General features: G+C 35.9%; 1 protein-coding gene across 7 annotated transcripts in view; it reads right to left on the bottom strand.

Annotated features, from left to right (window-relative positions):
• Positions 1–19,269, bottom strand: part of PARG (poly(ADP-ribose) glycohydrolase) — a 131,511-nt gene that overhangs the window by 94,394 nt on the left and 17,848 nt on the right. For all 7 annotated transcript variants that reach the window (XR_006194404.1, XR_006194402.1, XR_006194401.1 and 4 more), the window contains one exon: positions 14,831–14,905. Coding sequence is in view for 2 of the 7 variants with exons in the window: in XM_042908054.1 (XP_042763988.1) it covers positions 14,831–14,905 (75 nt within the window). In the remaining 5 variants the exon portion in view is untranslated. The remainder of the gene's footprint in view (positions 1–14,830; positions 14,906–19,269) is intronic.

A 19,269-nucleotide genomic window follows, 5' to 3' on the forward strand; every position in this document is an offset into this window, starting at 1 on the left:
CCCTTGCTCCTGCCTTGTAAGACAGCCATCTATGAAACAGCAAGCATGGTCTCACCAAACACCAAATCTGCCAACACCTTCGTCTTAGCCTTGACATCCTCCAGAACTGTAAGAAATAAATTTCTGTTGCTTATACACCACCCAGTTTATTGTATTCTGATATTAGCAGCCTGAATGAACTAAAACACCTTTTTCATATCTGAGCTGGGCTTCCCAGGGTGGAAGTGGATCAGACCAATAGCATTACTTGGGCCTTCATTTGAAAATATTCCATATTTCACTATGCTGGAAATGGTTCTTGTTGCAGAAAATGTCTTTTCATAGTGCTTTTCAAGTAATCAAAGAGCATCTGAGGCAACAAGGTACTATGCCACTAAGCTTACTAAAAACTTGTTTAACACTATAAAGAATTATTGCTCAGACAGCTTAGACCCTAACTGCCTTGTGCCGTTAATCTTTACCTATCATTTACCATAGTAATAAGTCACAGGTACATACTTTTTACGACTAGTACCAACAGTAAAATATGGAGAAGATTATTAGCTCAGTCCTCATTAGATGCAGCTACAATACTCTGCTGCTACTAAAGAAGTATTCCCTGAATCAAGAGGACAATGGACCTATTTAGCCCTTACTACCTAGTTTACCACACTGTGTATATAGATTACACATTGAAACAGTATATAAATTTGAAAAGCAGGTTGACATCCTGTTTTTATTTCCTTTTATTTTTATCTTCAGATATCGCATACCACAAAAATCCTTCCAGTTGTTAAATATGACCTCACATGTAAATAAAAGTGTTAGCAGCTTACTTAAAAGAAATACAGGGGCGCCTGGGTGGCTCAGTCGGTTGTGCATCTGACTTCGGCTCAGGTCATGATCTCGCGGTTTGTGAGGTTGAGCCCCGTGTTGGGCTCTGTGCCGACAGCTCAGAGCCTGGAGCCTGCTTCAGATTCTGTGTCTCCCTCTCTCTCTGCCCCTCCCCTGCTTGTGCTCTGTCTCTCTCTCTCAAAAATGAATTAAATGTAAAAAAAAAAAAAAAAAAAAAAAAAATTTTAAAAAGAAATAAAGAATTTATTTTTATTGAGTAGGAGAATAAGAAGAGTAAATGTAAATTAATTTAGTAGGAATTATAAATCAAGGCATTACGGCCAATTGAATAAAAACAAAACAAAACAAAACACACTTCAAGCTAGTTGAGAGAAATATAAATCATGAAACAGATTAAAACACGGAATTATTATCACCCCTCTACCAGGTAATAAAATCAATGCCACAGCAACATTGAAAAGCAATGGTTTCCATAGTTATTTGAACCAAATGATTAAGGCTGGAGTTACAGGACATTAATGTACTAGCTTTATTTCATTATTAGAATACAGGAGAAATTCTACTGAATAGATTTTTACTTTTAGGTATCTATAATTTTCATCTTCCTTGTCCTCTACACACACAAATACAATACAGTGTTTCACAAACACAAAATAACAACACTAATTTCATCAATGACCCATTGTATGGAAGGTTCAACTAAGACTGATTATTCGTAATAACTCAAAAAGTTTATAAAGCAAGGTGCCTCATTCCAACTGGAACAATTAGTCCTATGGAATATGCACTATTTAAAATAAATCATGAATTTTATACCCTCAATGTATGCTCCAATCCAAAAGCATACCTTAACCACACCAGGGGGGAAGTCCACATTATTTCACATGAGTCTAAAATTTAATATTTCAGTGACTACGATTAGCTCTCTTTTGGCTCTTCCAGTTCTCATGAATTAAATTAAGTCAAGCTGTAAAGCAATGCAGACCGTATTGATTCTAGAGACTGTGAGTCACCAGGGGAAGAAGCCCAAAAAGGCTAAATTTCCACTGAACTCCAAATCAGAGGTTTGAAAGTTAGAGAGATAAAGACATTAGCTGTAGTCTTATGAAACATTCAAGGCTGCTTTCATTTGATTAGGAATTTGCTACAGGCTCTTTATGACAAATATAACAAGGACACTTTAAATCTTTTAAGCTTTGAAGAAAGATCCAGAAAACAGATTAGCTATGAAGAACTGCATTTAATTGGAAACCAATGAGTAATGTGTTTATATACATTCATGAATTACTTCTGCATTACCAAAAAAAAAAAAAAAAAAAAAAAAAAGGCTATCGTTGCCACAATCTTTATTGGTTATGGGTTAAAGAAATTTGCTCTGGGGGCGCCTGAGTGGCTCAGTCGGTTGAGCAGCCGACTTCGGCTCAGGTCACAATCTCACAGTCTGTGAGTTCGAGCCCCGCATCAGGCTCTGTGCTGACAGCTCGGAGCCTGGAGCCTGTTTTGGATTCTGTGTCTCCCTCTCTCTGACCCTCCCCCATTCATGCTCTGTCTCTCTCTGTCTCAAAAATAAATAAACGTTAATAAAAAAAATAAAAAAAAAAAAAGAAATTTGTTCTGATCTGAAATGGTGATTACGACAACCTGTTGTCTTACGTCACTATTTCCCAAACTATTCTAGAAAACACTAACATTCCATGAAATGTTTATAGAGCTGGGCGGGGGGGGGGGGGGGGGGGGGGGCGGGGGTAGGGAGCACTGTCAAGAGAGAAAAAAGAAAAAAATCCTCTAATATTTTTGTTCTAAAATTTTTAAGAGAAAAAATACTAAGCATATCCAACATAATTATTAAATAAGCTGTCCTTAACAGTAAGTATGTCATGCCCCAGAAAGCCAGGAAGCCCACAAGATATCATTTATATACAAATGTACTGATGCTCAAGTGATACATAAACATGCTACTATTGTGTTTTATGCTATGCAATGACAAGTGACTTATGCTATGATTTTTGCCTAATAACTTCAACATATCTTAACTTTCTATCACATAAAAAATCTATGAATCAAAACTTAACAATTTCTTCCAGTCATGACATCATATATGTAAGATAAACTTTTTCTGTAATCCTATTTTTTTTAATGTTTATTTATTTATATTTTTGAGACAGAAAGGAGAACACGAGCAGGGGAGGGGCAGAAAAAGAGGGAGACAGAGAATCCCAAGCAGGCTTGCACTCTCAGTGCAGATGCCAATGCAAGGCTTGAACCCACAAACCATGAGATCATGACTTGAGTCAAAATCAAGAGTCAGACATTCAACCAACTGAGCCAGCCAGGCGCCCCTAATATTTTTTTTTTTTTTTTTAATTTGAGAGAGAGAGAGAGCACGCACATGAGTGCAACCCAGGGAGAGGGGCAGAGAGAGAGAGAGAGACAGAGAGACAGGGAGAGAAAGAGAGAGGGAGAGAAGAGAGAGAATCCCATGCAGGCTCCATGCTTAGCACAGAGCCCGACATAGGGCTTGATCCCACCACCCTGGGATCATGACCAGAGTGGAAATCAAGAGTCAATGTTCAACTGACTGAGCCACCCAGATGCCCCTATAATCTAGTTTAATACAAGCTCATCTTTGTTTTTTGAGTTTCTATAATTTTTTAAACTATCAGTAATTATAATTTTTAACGTATTGTTCACACACGTTCAAAATATTTTAAACGCAGATATAACAGTATATCCCTCAATCTTGGAAATAATGAATTCTAATGTACTTGTCTTTAAAATTTTAAATTACAGGGCACCTGGATGGCTCAGTTGGTTAAGTGTCTGATTCTTGACTGTGGCTCAGGTCATGATCTCATGGTTTGTGAGTTCAAGCCCCACACTGGGCTCCATGTTGTCAGTGTGGAGACTGCTTGGGATTCTCTCTCTCCTTCTTTCTCTGCTCCTCCCCACCCCTCATGTGTGTGTACACCCTCTCTAAATAAATAAGTTAAGGGGCGCCTGGGTGGCTCAGTTGGTTAAGTGTCTGACTTTGGCTCAGGTCATGATCTCACAGTTCATGAGTTTGAGCCCCGCGTCGAGCTCTGTGCTGACAGCTCAGAGCCTGGAACCTGCTTCAGATTCTGTGTCTCCCTCTCTCTCTGCCCCTCCCCAGCTTGCACTTTGTCTCTCTCTTTCAAAAATAAATAAACGTTAAAAATTTTTTTTAAATAAATAAATAAGTTTTAAAAAATTTTAAACAAAACAAAACAAAACTGGTTTCCAAAGAGGAATATATTACTAGCCTAATCACGGCAACAAAACCTTTCTACTTTAAAGTGTAAGTTTTTCCATCTTTTATTTGTAAATGTCTACTCATTCCTGTACTCCTACCTCTCACTCTCTACCTTAGCAGTCACAGATGTAATAATAATGATCATAATCATAATCATAATCCCCTCATTTTGTTATTTATGGCAGCCTTTATGGATAAACCAACAGAAGTGAGGAAATAAGAGGCCTATTCATTCCTATATTTTCTATCCAGACATAAAATGGAACATGGATATGAAAATAAAATAATCACTAAAAACTTTATGTTTCCTTTCAACAACTAATCCATTTGCTGAAAAAGTCTGCTGCTTAAGTCAGTTTTAGAATTTAAAGTTCTTTATATTGAATAAATTAACATTTACATTTATTGTGAAGTGTATTTTCAAGAAATACATAGAATATATATATATATATATATATATATATATATATATATGTATATATGGTCTAATGAATATTCATAAAGCAAACATCCATTTTTTAACTACCACCCAAGTCCAAACACAGAAGCCAGGATCACAGAAACAGAAGTAGTCTCTCTTAAACATACCCCCTCACACATAACCCTCTGGAATTACTGGAGCTTTAATGTGTCATGTAAATTACACAAGTTAACTCACTGAGAATGAAAAGAAATAGTGTCACAGATGTTCTAATATGGAACTATTTAAGACATCTCTAAAATGCATTAATGGAGAACCTTTTCTAATATATAGGACTTTTTGTTAAATTTTCCTGTGAAAAAAATGCTAGTAATGACAATTTATTTAGAATATAAATTATAGAAATGCTTGGATTTAATTTCGTGGAACACCACACAGGAGGACCATAAAACACAGATTATTTGTTCCTGGCACTTTCAACAGCTGGCAATGAGGAAGACCAATATTAGCACTCAAGATGCAAAAAAAAACACTAACTAATGGCCATTTCAACTCACTAGCATCTAAATATCTAACTGTAAATTACAAAATAACACATAGATCTCTGTGATCTTTGCTAGATTCTGACAGAAGTAAAAACTCACTCTCATCCCAAATAAGGATGCTCACATAGAAGGATTAGCAGGATTCTAGGTCTTTTACTTCTTGCACTAAATACTAGTGTAAATATTAGGTAAAACTGTACCATGGAATGACACTAAATGACTGTGGATATTAACACCTCCTTTTATAAAGGTTTGGTTGCAAAATCAATGCACAGAATTAGCCAAAGCAAGGTTTTATTAACAGCTCCAAAATAAACTTAACTTTTGCAGTTAAAATATTAAAATTAATATGATGTTAATTTCAACTTTATTTTTTTCCTTACAAAGCAAGGCACTCAGAGTTCAATGTGACATTTAAGTAAACAATTTCCAAAAAACTGCTAATAAACAACATTTAAGAAGCACTCCTACTCTAAAATGTGGACACAGATAATACCAAGCAAATATAATTCATTTATAATTTAAAACCTAGCCAACAATTGTTTCCCTTGCATTGAAGACCTCATTTTCCTCCTCCAATCCCATTAGCACACATGTCTAACATTTCTTCTCACTAACCACTGCGGGCCTGGGCAATGTTATCTCTGTGGGCTGTGACATGGGAAAGATCTAGGTTATTAATATCTTTGGAGATTTGATGGGCAGAAAAACACACAACTGTATTAAACATCCAAGGTCTTCCATTAAGTACACTGATGACAAGAGAATAATAGTCACAACAAGGAAGAACACCCTTGAATCTTGAGATAAGCTTTACACAAACAGATGTCCTTAAATCCCTAACACTGGAATGGCTGAGCAAATGATCTATCAATTTAATGGAGTATTATACAACAATTAAGACTAAAGATGAGGAGGAGCACCTGGGTGGCTCAGTCAGTTAAGCATCCGACTCTTGGTTTCAGCTCAGGTCACGATCTCACGGTTCATGAACTCAAGACCCACATTGGGCTCTGTGCTGACAGTGCAGAGCCTGCTTGGGATTCTGTGTCTCCTTCTCTCCCTTTACCCCTCCCCCACTCACACTGCCTCTCTTCTCAAAAATAAACTTAAAAAAAAAAAAAAAGACGAAAGATGACGGGCACCTGGGTGGCTCAATCAATGGAATGTCTGATTCTTGGTTTTGGCTCAGGTCATGAGTTTGAGGTTCATGGGATGAGCCCCACATCAGGCTCTGCACCAAAAGTGTGGAGCCTGCTTGGGATTCTCTCTCTCCTCTCTTTCTGCCCCCCCCACAAAGTAAATAAATAAACATTAAAAAAAAAAAAGACTAAAGATCAGTTGAGCGTCTTTCTTTCGCTCAGGTCACGATCTCATGGTTTGTGGGTTCGAGCCCCGCGTCGGGCTCTGTGCTGACAGCTCAGAACTTGAAGCCTGGTACGGATTCTGTGTCTCCCTCTCTCTCTGCCCCTTCCCTGTTCACACTCTGTGTCTCCCTCTCCCTCTCTCTCAAAAATAAAAATTAAAAAAAGTTTTTTAAAGACTAAAGATGATAAAAAACTATGTAACATAATTTTATAATATATCCTAAAATATCTTAAATATATTCTTATATCTAAATATAACTACAAAATATTAAATATATATACAAAGACTTGAAAAAAATAAATGAATATTTGGTGCAGTTATAGGGACTCCTCCAACCATCTGCACATTTACAAAGTAAAAAAAAAGCAAAAGGTCAAAAATGCAATACCTCCTCTCTCTAAAGAACTGTAAAACTATCATCAGCACCTTGGTAATCACCTCATATTTATGGTCTACACTAAACACACCAAAACTTGCTATATATTACCCTTACAGGAATGCTTCTGGGCAAGGTCACCTGATAAAGGGGAAACAAGGTCCTGTCTGAGTACTTTGATTAAGAAGAGAGATAAAAAAAAAAATGACTACTTTACCTCATAGCAAGGTGACAGGTATTTTAATCAATGGCATGTTTTACTGCCATCATAAAATGTCAGATTTAACATTACTTCTTACCAAAATTAACAACTGTATCCAATTTAAACCCAGAAAATTACAAAATACAAATAAATCATGTATATATGACAATTGAAGTGATAAAGATGATATCAGTTTGGTCAACTTTGCATCAAAAATGAGATCTCTGTAAGAGTAAGAGATACATAGATTCAAGGATATTCTGATAGCAGCATTAAGTCTTCTGTTACTTAATTTATGCCTGCCGCTTAACTGACTGAGCCACCCAGGCGCCCCATATGCCTGCCATTTAGTATCACACAGGTCAAGAACTTGATAAGGTAACCCTCCCTGTATTACTGGTCCTACCTCAAAATGCAAAATTGGTTTGGATCCTATTAATATGATAAAAATTGGCCTTCACAGCTAACTCCTTGCAGAAATTAACAAGCTGACCCTAAAATTCACGTGGAAATGCAAAAGATCCAAAATGGCCAAAACAAACTAGAAAAGGAACAAAGTTGGAAGACTCATACTTCCCAGTTTAAAACTTACTTCAAAGTTTAGTAATCAAAACTGTGTGATAGGGGCATAAAGACAGACATACAGATCAATGGAACAGAACTGAGAGCCCACATAAATGTTTATGGTCAATTGGTTTTTGAAAGAATGCCAAGAAAAATCAATAGGGATAAGAATAGTCTTTTCAACAAATGGTTCTGGGACAACCAGATATCCACATACAAAATAACGAAATTAGATCTCTACAATATATGAAAAATAACACAAAATGGGTACCCATCTGCAAAACAATAAAAGTGGGCCCCTAATTCATACCATATACATATTAACTCAAAATGGGTCTTGGACCTAAGCATAAGAGCTAAAACCATAACATTTGTGGATGTAGGGGCACATGGGTGGCTCACTTGGTGAAGCACCTGAATTTGGCTCAGGTTATGATCTCAGAGTTCATGGGTTCAAGCCCCGTGTCAGGCTCTGTGCTGCTCAGAGCCTGGAGGTTGCTTCAGATTCTGTGTCTCCATCTCTCTCTGCCCTTCTCCCACTCACACTCTGTCTCGCTCTCAAAAATGAATAAACATTTAAAAAAAAAATCATGGAAGAAAACAAAGGAGTAAATCTTTGTGACTTTGGATTAGCTTTTTAGATATGACAACAAAAACAGAAAAAAAAAATCAGACTTTGTCAAATTTTTAAAAAATTTATGCTTCAAAGGATACAAGAAAATGAAAAGACAACCTACAAAATAGAAAATATCTGCAAATCATATTCTGATAAGGAACTTAAAACTTACAGGACACTTATAACTCACTAATAAAAAAACAGGGTGCCTGGGTGGCTCAGTCGGTTGGGCATCCAACTATGGGTTAGGAGCCTGCTTCAGATTCTGTGTCTCCCTCTCTGCCCCTCCCCAGCTCAAACTGTCTCTCTCTCTCTCTCTCTCTCAAGAATAAGCATAAATAACATAACATAAAATAAAAAATAAAATAAAATAAAATAAAATAAAATAAAATAAAATAAAATAAAAAACAAATAATTAGGGCGCCTGGATGGCTCAGTTGGTTAAGCATCCCACTTTCGGCTCAAGTCATGATCTAACTGTGAGGGTTTGCGTTCGAGCCCCGTAAGGGGCTCTGCATTGGTGATGTGGAGCCTGCTTGGGATTCTTTGTCTCCCTCTCTCTCTGCCCTTCCCCACTTGTGCTCTCTGTCTCTCAAAATAAATAAATAAACTTAAAAACAACAACAAATAACCCAATTTTTTCAAAAGCACAAAAGATGTGAATGGATATTTCTCAAAAGAAGCTATACAAATGGCCAATAAGCACATGAAAAGATGTTTAACATCAGTCATTAGAGAAATGCAAACCAAACCACGCTGAGATACTTCTTCACACCAACCAGAATGGCTAAAATCAAAAGGACACACATTAACAAGCAAGAAATCCTTGTGCATTGTTGGCATGATTATGTAACAATGTAGCCACTTTGATCAACAGTCTGACAGCTCTTTAAAATATGAAACAAGTTACCACACAATCCAACAATTTCTAGGTATACGTTCAAGAGAAGTGAAGAAATATGCCCACACAAAAACCTACACATAAATGTTCACAGCAACACTAATGATAATAGCCAAAAAGTCAAAACAACCCAAACATCTATCAACTTATCAATGGATAAACAACATGCGGTATACTCACACAATGGAATATTATTCAGCAATAAAAAGGTATCAAGTATTTGATACATGTTACAACATAGGTAAACCTTGCAAACATCGTGCTAAGTGAAAGAAGTCAAGGGATTTCACAGACTATTTGTGTAATATATTTCCTTTAACTATCTCTCCTCTATACATTTTATACTCTACCACTCAAATACCATGTCCTCTATAATATCTGTCCCGTGACCCAAATAAAACTCTCTTCCCCTTCCATGACCCACTAGACTCTATTATAGTCATCTATGGCCATGCTTTCTGATGATTAAGACTGTCAATCAATTCCCCATCTTTAATAATACAATGCCTTCTATATAAGAGTGTTCAGCGTTCTTTAAGGGACAAACACCATCACAATACAAAAAACACAGGCCTTAAAGTCTAAGAGTCCTTCGTATATTCAATGAATGGTTACTGGTCAGCTATTTTGGCTGGAACTGAACTGAGCTCAAATCTAGATTTCCCAAGGGGCACCTGGGTGGCTCAGTCGGTTAAGCGATCAACTTCAGCTCAGGTCATGATTTCATGGTTTGTGAGTTCGAGCCCCGTGTTGAGCTCTGTGCTGTCAGCTCAGAGCCTAGAACCCTGCTTCAGATTCAGTATCTCCCTCAATCTCTGCCCTTCCCCCACTCAAACCGTCTCTCTGTCTCAATAAGTTTTTAAAAATTAAAAAAAAAATCTAGGGGCACCTGGGTGGCTCGGTTAAGCGTCCGACTTCAGCTCAGGTCACGATCTCACAGTTCGTGAGTTTGAGCCCCGCATCAGGCTCTGTGCTGACAAGCTCAGAGCCTGGAGCCTGCTTTGGATTCTGTGTCTCCCTCTCTCTCTCTACCCCTGCCCCGCTCACACTCTGTCTCTGTCTCTCAAAAAGTGAATAAACGTTAAAAAAAAATTTTTTTTAAATCTAGATTCCTCAATACTTCATTGGTGAATTCATTCAATATTTGTATAATGTTGACCAAATTACTTAAGCTCTCTAAATCTACTTTCCTCTCTAAATTGAATGTACTATCTATATCTTACAAAAATGTTTGAGGATTAAATTCAATAATATATTCCTTTTGGTAATATGTCTTCAATAAATACTGTTTCCTTTTTTCCTCCTTTCCTCAAAAGTAGCTGAACACATTTCTTCCGGTCTATGAAAAAATGTAATATTTAGAGGATATACCCAGGAAAAAATGATCTCAAACTTTAAAAGCAAGTAATTTCAAATTTATAACATGTATTATAAACCTCATGTTTTATTAGTAAAATTACCTGCTTAGAGTCTGAGAAGTAATGTCATTTCAACTACAGAGTTCTCATTCCCATAATACCACTATAGTTGCTAGAAAATTACTTTATCCTAACCAAGAGTTACTCTTCTAAGAGGCTTGAATTATCTTATAGGAACACTTTCCTAGGCAACAAATTTAGCAAACATAGTAAGACTCTGCAGAAGATACTATACAGGGTGCTTTATGTGTTAATCACACTTTGGAAGTCTAAATATACTGAGGGGGGCGCTGCACTACAGGACTCACACATTGAGAGGAGAACTGAAAACCAACACAACCTTCTAGAAAGGTGAATCGTTAGTATGTATTGAAGGCCTAAAAAACCAACATACCTTTTGATCCAATGACTATATTTCTATATCCTGAGGAAATAATCACTGATACAAAAGATTCAGGCACCAGGATGTACACTGTAAAATAATATTTTTAAAAATCCATATTTAGGGGCGCCTGGGTGGCTCAGTTAAGCATCCAACTTCAGCTCAGGTCATGACCTCACAGGTTTGGTTTGTGAGTCTGTGCCCCACATCTACTTGAGATTTTTCTCTCTCTCTCTCCCTCTCTACCCCTTCCCCACTCATGCTTTTTCTCTATTCAAATAAACAAACTTAAAAAAAATCCACATTTAATATGCACAGGTAGATAAAATTACATTTTTTTTTTTAAAATGTTAACAGTGATTATTTCTGGGAAGCAAAATCATGGACAATTTTTATTGTTTTATTGTTTATTTCTACAATTCAGATAGTGTTAATGATAAAAAAAAAACAACCCTTTTTTAAAAGCAGTAAAACAAACTCTTCACAGGTAAGAAAGTAATAACATATTTGATTATTGCTCCAGAATTTTAAGTGATTTCAGATACATTAGTCAGCTAGATCCTTAAAACATGACATTAAGGTAGAGTAAGTGGTTATTTTGTTAACAAATAAGGAGACTAAGGCTGAAGTCACGTGGCCTGCCCAAGTTTATACAGAGTTGAGACTAAGAACCCATGATTCTCTCTTTTTTTTTTTAAGAGCCATTTTTTTTAAATATTTATTTTTGAGAAAGCACAAGTGGGGGAGGGACAGAGAGAGAAGGACAGGAGATCTGAAGCAGGCCGAGCAGATGTGCCCAATGTGGGGCTTGAACTCAGGAACTGGGAGATCATGACCCGAGCCAAGCCAAGGTCAGAACCTCAACTGACTGAGCCACCTAGGTGCCCCCCTATGATTCTCATTTCCAATTCTATGATCTTTTCTGCACCAGTGGTTCTCAAAGTAAGGTTCCCAAACCAGCAGCAACAATATCACCTATGAACCTGTTAGAAATGCAAAATGTCTCAGGTCCTACCCCAGACCTAGTTAATCAGATTCTCAGAGAGGATGGTGGGCTACAATCTGTGTTCTAACAAGCCCTCCAGGATTCAGATACATAATAAATCTGAGAGCCACTGTTGTATATCATGCTGTCTCATTCTTTATGAGATAATAAAAATATTTCTGGGAAAAAAAAGGATGGTGGTATTATTTATACCACTGTCAATTGCATTATATTTTTAGGCTCTTCCAAATTAACAGGAAGTAGTGACTACACGGATTGACAATAGTCTTAATGTGTAATTACTGACAATGTAATTAACCACTTTCTTTTAAATTACCAGCAACAGTCCAAAAGGACAGACAGATCTTCCATATAATAACATCACAAGAAATGAACTGGTAAGAACACTGGAACATCACTAGCTAAAAATGCTCAGAAAAGAGTCTGTTATATTTAGGTATGTTGTATGCATTATAGGATATAGGAGCAGGAATCAGAAAAACAATTTTTATTAATTTGAACCATTACTTTTTAATAGTCTCCTGACTTTGGTATCCCTGAAAACCAGTATGACTACTTGATCTGTTGAAATCCAGTCTATAATACTTAAGGAGCACTCACTATATGTAAGGCATTGTGTATGTGCTACAGGAAACACAAAACTAAGAAATGACACAGTCTCTGTTCCACAAAACTTTTAATGTTGTAGAGGATGTCAACATCTCATCAAGAATAAAGCAAGGCAAAGAGAGAGTGCCACAAGATAAATTTAAAAATCCACATGGAAATTCAAAGAAAGGTGACACCTCATTTTGGAGGGATCAGAAAGGAAAATGTGAGTCTGGGGAGACAGAATTTCAACAGAGATAAGTGGCATATCAGTCTTTTATTACAGAGAAAATGAGGCAGCAAGTAGGAGGGAAGGATGTGTGCCGAGGGATATCATATTCTGATTGCAGACAATAGTGGAAAGAACACTGCTCTAGTTACAGTATCCTGTCATGAACAAACTATGTCACTTTGGCCAAGAAAGCCCATCTCTAAATCGCAACCACTCATTTATGATAGGAATAACGATAATTATGTTATTTGCCTCAGAGTCATTTATCTGAAAAAAAGGCCAAAGAGGGAAAGGCCTCAATATAAAATACATAGGACAAGTTCAAAGTTCAATATTTATTCTCTATTAGGTAAGAAAGAATTGTGTAAAACTGAAAATATTTCATTCAAAATATTCCCGCTCCAAAATCAGTACTAATTATTAGTAAATGGAGCATAAGTAATATGGATAACTAAAAATAATGTGAGCAAAAGAATCAAATTGTACAGGGGCGCCTGGGTGGCTCAGTCGGTTGAGCGTCCGACTTCGGCTCAGGTCATGATCTCACGGTCCGTGAGTTCAAGCCCCGCGTCGGGCTCTGTGCTGACAGCTCAGAGCCTGGAGCCTGTTTCAGATTCTGTGTCTCCCTCTCTCTCTGACCCTCCCCCATTCATGCTCTGTCTCTCTCTGTCTCAGAAATAAATAAATGTTAAAAAAAAATTAAAAAAAAAAAACAAAAAAAAACAAACAAAAAAAAGAATCAAATTGTACAAACATAAGAAAATGGACTCTATATACAAGTTATCTTTCTTTGGGGGGCTTACTTACCTAGCAAAAGTAATTAGCAGTTTCTTCTAAAACTAAAAATACATTTATCAAACAATTCAAAATCACACTCTTGGGCATTTATCCCAGAGAAATGTTCATGCACTATGTTCTTACAAAAACCTGCACATGAAAGTTCTAAGTAGTTTTAGTTGAAACAGCAAAAAACTGGAAACAACCCAAATGTCCTGAAATCATCTATAGTTAAAGTGTGATACATCCATATCATGGAATGTTATTTAGCAATAAAAAGGAACAAACTATTGGTGGATTCAAAGGAATTATATTGAGTGAAAAAAGGCAATTTGAAAAGGTTACACACTGTAACCTTTCTGAAATAACAAAATTATAAAGATGGAGAACAGACAGTGGTTGCTGGAAGTTAGGTGGGAATTTGTGTGGCGATAACAGGCAGCACCAGTGAGCACTGTGGTGACGGAATAGCTCTGTACCTTGACTGTGGTGTGGTTACACAAAGCTACGGTTATATAACTACACTCACAAATGAGTACAGGTATAACTGATAAAATATAAATAATCCTTTATGTCAACTTCCTGAGTTTGGTAATGTATTGTATTTATTTAAGCAATTGACATCAGGGAAGGTGGGATGAAGTGTGCACGGGACCTCCCTGCACATTTCTTTGCAATTTCACATGAACCTATCATTATTTCAAAATAAAATGTTAAAAAAAAAAAAAAGGTATACTCTTATTTTTTCAAATAGCAGTGGATGACACCTATTCTTCTAACACTACTATGAAAGTGGTATTCTTACCCATAGAAGATGGTATACAAAATTACTACAATTTCCTGTGGAAAATAATTTTACAACATAAACCCAGAGCCATAAAAAGTTTTGTGTCCTTTGACCTAGCCATCTACTTACTGGGAATCACCTAAACAAACAATATCAAATCTGGGAAAACATATATATATATATATGTATGTGTGTCTATGTATATGTGTGTGTACACACACACACACACACACACACGTAAAGATGTTACTACACTGTAATTGAGAACAGAGTAAAACTGAATGCAACCTTGATGTTTCTAATCATGACATATCATGTAGCCATTAATAATGATGATTGTACAACAATATAACAGTATTCTCTTCATGAGAGAAAAAAGAAAAATTCAAAATTAGCGGCTAAAATATACATATAACAGGAAATATTTTTCACAAAAATAAAGAATAGTAATTATGTTAGTGCAAAAGATTTATGGGTATTTTTCTCAAAATTTTTACAGACTTACATCATTTTCATAGTTAAAGAAATAAGCACACTTTTACCTTATCCCAGAAATCAACCAAAGCTGTGAAGTCCCATTTCTTAGAATATGCCACATTATATTTCAAAATAGCATCCTATGGAAAAAGCATAAACAAAACCTCATGACACAGTCAAGTAATTTATCTATGAATAACCTTTCTCCTTTATGAACTACTTCCAGTAAATTTCTTAACCAGCATTAACCTTCCTCCTACCATTAGCTACTCCACATCAGTAGCTATGAACAAACAGAATACACACTAATTTGTTATTCACTTAAGAAAAATGAGATTAGAGGGGCGCCTGGGTGGCTCAGTCGGTTGGGCGTCCGACTTCGGCTCAGGTCATGATCTCACGGTTTGTGGGTTCGAGCCCCACATCAGGCTCTGTGCTGACAGCTCAGAGCCTGGAGCCTGCTTCAGATTCTGTGTCTCATTCTCTTTGCCTCTCCACAATTTGTGCTCTGTCTCTGTCTCTCAAAAATAAATAAATGTAAAAAAAAAATTTAAAAGAAATGACAGCAAAGGTTCTTTAAAAAAAAAATGCGATTAGAAACGTCAAGTAATAGGAAAAAAAAAAATCCAAACTCTTAACATTTACATTATAAACAGAAGTGATACACTCTCAGTGGACAAAAATTGGATCTTGGAGATAAAAAAAATTTAAATATTATAATGATTGTTGGCTATCAATAGGGTTACACTATACATGCAAATATATAATGTACTTGTAGTATTAAAATTTCATGGGAAGAGTACTTTCTGGGAGAGATGGCAATAATGAAATAAAGATTGAGAAACACTGCCCTAAGGCATAAAATTGGTTTTTTGCCTTTATTATCAGCTATTTTTTATAAGCTACATATAAATGGTTATCTTCCCCCAGCAGTTCATATAAATTACTTATTTATGTAGTGAAAAGTCAAAATAGCACGCCATCTACTGGTGTAACATTTAACTGAATAGGCAGTACTTTTTTCTTGTTACCAGCAATAAAAACAAAACAGGTCCCAAAAGGAGTCGCTTATGCCACCAACCAGAGACAAAACTTAATTAGTTTCAGCCTCTCCCACAAATGGAATCTTAAACCAGTCAATGAGGAATCAGATGGTCAGAACTAGTTAATCAGCCTGACAGAACTCTGCCATCCCCTACAGGAAGGTGACCACCACAACTACTCTATTTTTTCCTAATATAACTTCCTTGCTCCCACTCACTTCTGCCTATAAAAGTCTTTCATTTCCTACAGCTTCTTAGAGTGTCTTTCCATCTGCTATATAAGATACTGCTTAATTAATAAATCATTGAATAAAAGCCAGTAAGATCTTTAAAATTTACTCTGATGAATTTTATTTAACACCAGAGTGGGGTATGCATAAGACAATCCAGTAGTCATGCAGAAAGAACTATTATAGTGGATGCAGGAACAGCACAAGGATTGAAAATCTGCGTGTAACTTCTGACTCCCTCCAAAATTTACCTACACTAATAGCCTGTTGTTGATCCGAGCCTTAGTGATAACATAGTTAACATGTTTTGCATGTTGTATGTATTATATACTATATTCTGACAATCAAGTAAGCTAGAGAAAAAAACATTATTAAGAAAATTATAAGGAAAAGAAAATACATTTACAGTACTGTATTATCAAAACAATCCACATGGGAGACTGGTACAGTTCAAACCTGTGTTGTTTGAGGGTCAACTGTATTTACAATTATATTTTATCTCATCCTTTTAAATTTCTACTTTGGTTATATTTTATAATGTATATATTATATTAACAAAATAATAAACATGTAGAATTTATAAACAACTATTTGTATTTATAGTACATGCCCCCAATTTTGTTTTACTGAAGGTGTATGTAAGTTTGAAAAATAGTTACATTATTATAAATCTTCCAAATTTCCTCAGAAGTTACTGTTTTTCTTAAAGTTTTTTTTTCTTAACATTTATTTATTATTGAGAGACAGAGAGATAGAGCATGAGCATGGGAAGGGCAGAGAGAGGAGGAGACACAGACTCTCCAGGCTCCAGGCTCTGAGCTGTCAGCACAGAGCCCGACGCTGGGCTCAAACTCACAAACCGCAAGATCATGACCTGAGCCAAAGTTGGACGCTCAACCAGCTGAGCCACCCAGGCGCCCCCATAAGTAACTGTTTTTAAAAATTAATACTCTGCCAAAGAGTTTCCTGAAAAATATTTCATGCCATATAAACAATCACCAAGCATCCAGATTAAAAAGTGAGTCAACAATGCATATTATTACTTGGATTCAGGGGATATCCAAGTTCCTTCAAAAAGGAAAAGCATCAATCATAAAATAGTATGGTAAGAAAAAGCTTTTATTTTTCTCACAGCCACGATATAAAATTTTCCATTAAGAAAGAGAAAATTTTAAGGATTTTTTCTCATCACTGGTATCTGACTTCAGAACCTCATACAAGGTATTAAATAGCAAAGTCTATTATTAATAGAGATTAAAAGGACAAACAACACATGTACTGCAACAAACTGTTGACATACTCAACAACATGGATGAATCTTGAAAGTTTTCATTGAGAGAAAGAAGCCAGAAATACTAGCATATGTACTATGTGATTCCATTATGTAAAATATAAACTAATCTCCAGTAAAAAAAGAAAAAAGAAAAAGGCAGATCAATACTGCCTGAGGACAGTTCAGAAAGAGGAATCAACTGTAAAGGGATTAGAGGAATCTTCGGAGGTGACAGAAATGTTCTGTATCTTGATCAGGGTGGGGGCTTGATGAGTATGTGTGGATGTCAAATGTCATCAAATTACATACTTTAAAAGCATGCATTTTCTTTTATGTAAATGATTCCTCAAAGTTAGTAAGAAAAAGCATTTTACACTCTAAAATTCATACTCTAATTCTTTTATGGGATTTATAATTAGCAATAACTCTTGACTAATATTTACTTTTACTTTAGTCTTCAAGTCTCAAAAGTAGTCTACCACAAGGTCTCCTATTAAAAACTGGATGCTATTCTGTATTCTCAGCTATCACCTATTGAAGTTTCTTTTAATTTATAATTCATAATAAGCATAATTAAAGCACGGACAGGTCCATTCTTTGTAAATCATCAGACACATCATTTATAGAAATATTACTGTGTAAACTGATTTTTAAGGAGACAATTCTTTTAAAAATTGTTAACATTTCTAACCTCACTTAACTCAATATCAAATAAAAGTGGCAAAAAGATTATTATACTCAGTAAGAGAGACTTAATGTTCCTCCCTCCATAGTGTTCTTTCAGCAAAGAAAACAATTACCATAAGCAGATAGAAGAAAATCTCAATGGATTACTCTGTTCTGGTGAATCTACCATAAACTAAACAAGAAAAGGAAATTCAGAGTAAAGCAGTTACCCCTTCCTAAAGTTATCATTGGCACACTAAGGAATTGCTAAAGAGGTGAGCAGACAAGGTAATTTAGAACACTATGATTATTCTGCATTCATGCTTAAAAGAAAAAATATGAAATTTTAAATAATGCTGTTTCTAAGGCCGTAAGGACCTAACACAGTGTTTCTCAAATGGAGCATAGATAGTACTCTGGGGTGGTCTGCTTCTGTTTTTGTGAGTTTATAATTGTGGTTTTAGAATACAAAGGACAAAAGACACGGTAGAAACGATGGCTGGTGCTTTAAACAGATACAAATGGTGAAAATTTTGAGCCATCCTAAGATAAACTGCAGTTCAGGACTGTCAAATTAGAAAGAACCTGGACTACAATGCTCACTATTATATTTATTTGCAAGCTGATGTTCTCCATACAGATCCCATCTTTGTATCTACCAACATCCACCAATTGTTTGTGATTAGTAAGTAGTAAAAACAAAATGAAGAATTTTTTCTTTCACAGTATTTTTAATTTTTTTTTTTACATTTATTTATTTTTGAGAGACAAAGACAGAGCACAAGTTGGGGAGGGGCAGAGAGAGGAGACACAGAATCCAGAGCAGGCTCCAGGCTCCGAGCTGTCAGCACAGAACCCGACGCAGGGTTTGAATTCACAAACTGTGAGATCGTGACCTGAGCCAAAGTCAGACACTTAACTGACTGAGCCACCCAGGCGCCCTTCTTTATATGGTATTTTTAAAAGTCTCTCAGCATACTATTTTGAGGTTCACATCAGCAGTTAAAAACTTTTGTGCAAAAAGGGAATACTGAATACAAACTGTTTTCATTATGACAACGAGCACAACTCAAGTGATGGTTCATGATGCTTAAAATGGAAAAAAATCAACTAATATAGCTCTAACTGTAAGTATAGTTTATATTTAGTTTCATGTTTGTACATATGCAGTTAACATTATTCTAAAAATAAATCAACAGATCCTGGCACTCCCTGATAATTTCTTCCATTTAAAAGAAGTACATTACAAGATTGAGAAACACTATCCGTAACGAATGAAATTTTCAAAATAC

This window comes from Panthera leo, chromosome D2 (assembly GCF_018350215.1).
Source record: "Panthera leo isolate Ple1 chromosome D2, P.leo_Ple1_pat1.1, whole genome shotgun sequence".
NCBI classification, from domain to species: domain Eukaryota; kingdom Metazoa; phylum Chordata; class Mammalia; order Carnivora; family Felidae; genus Panthera; species Panthera leo.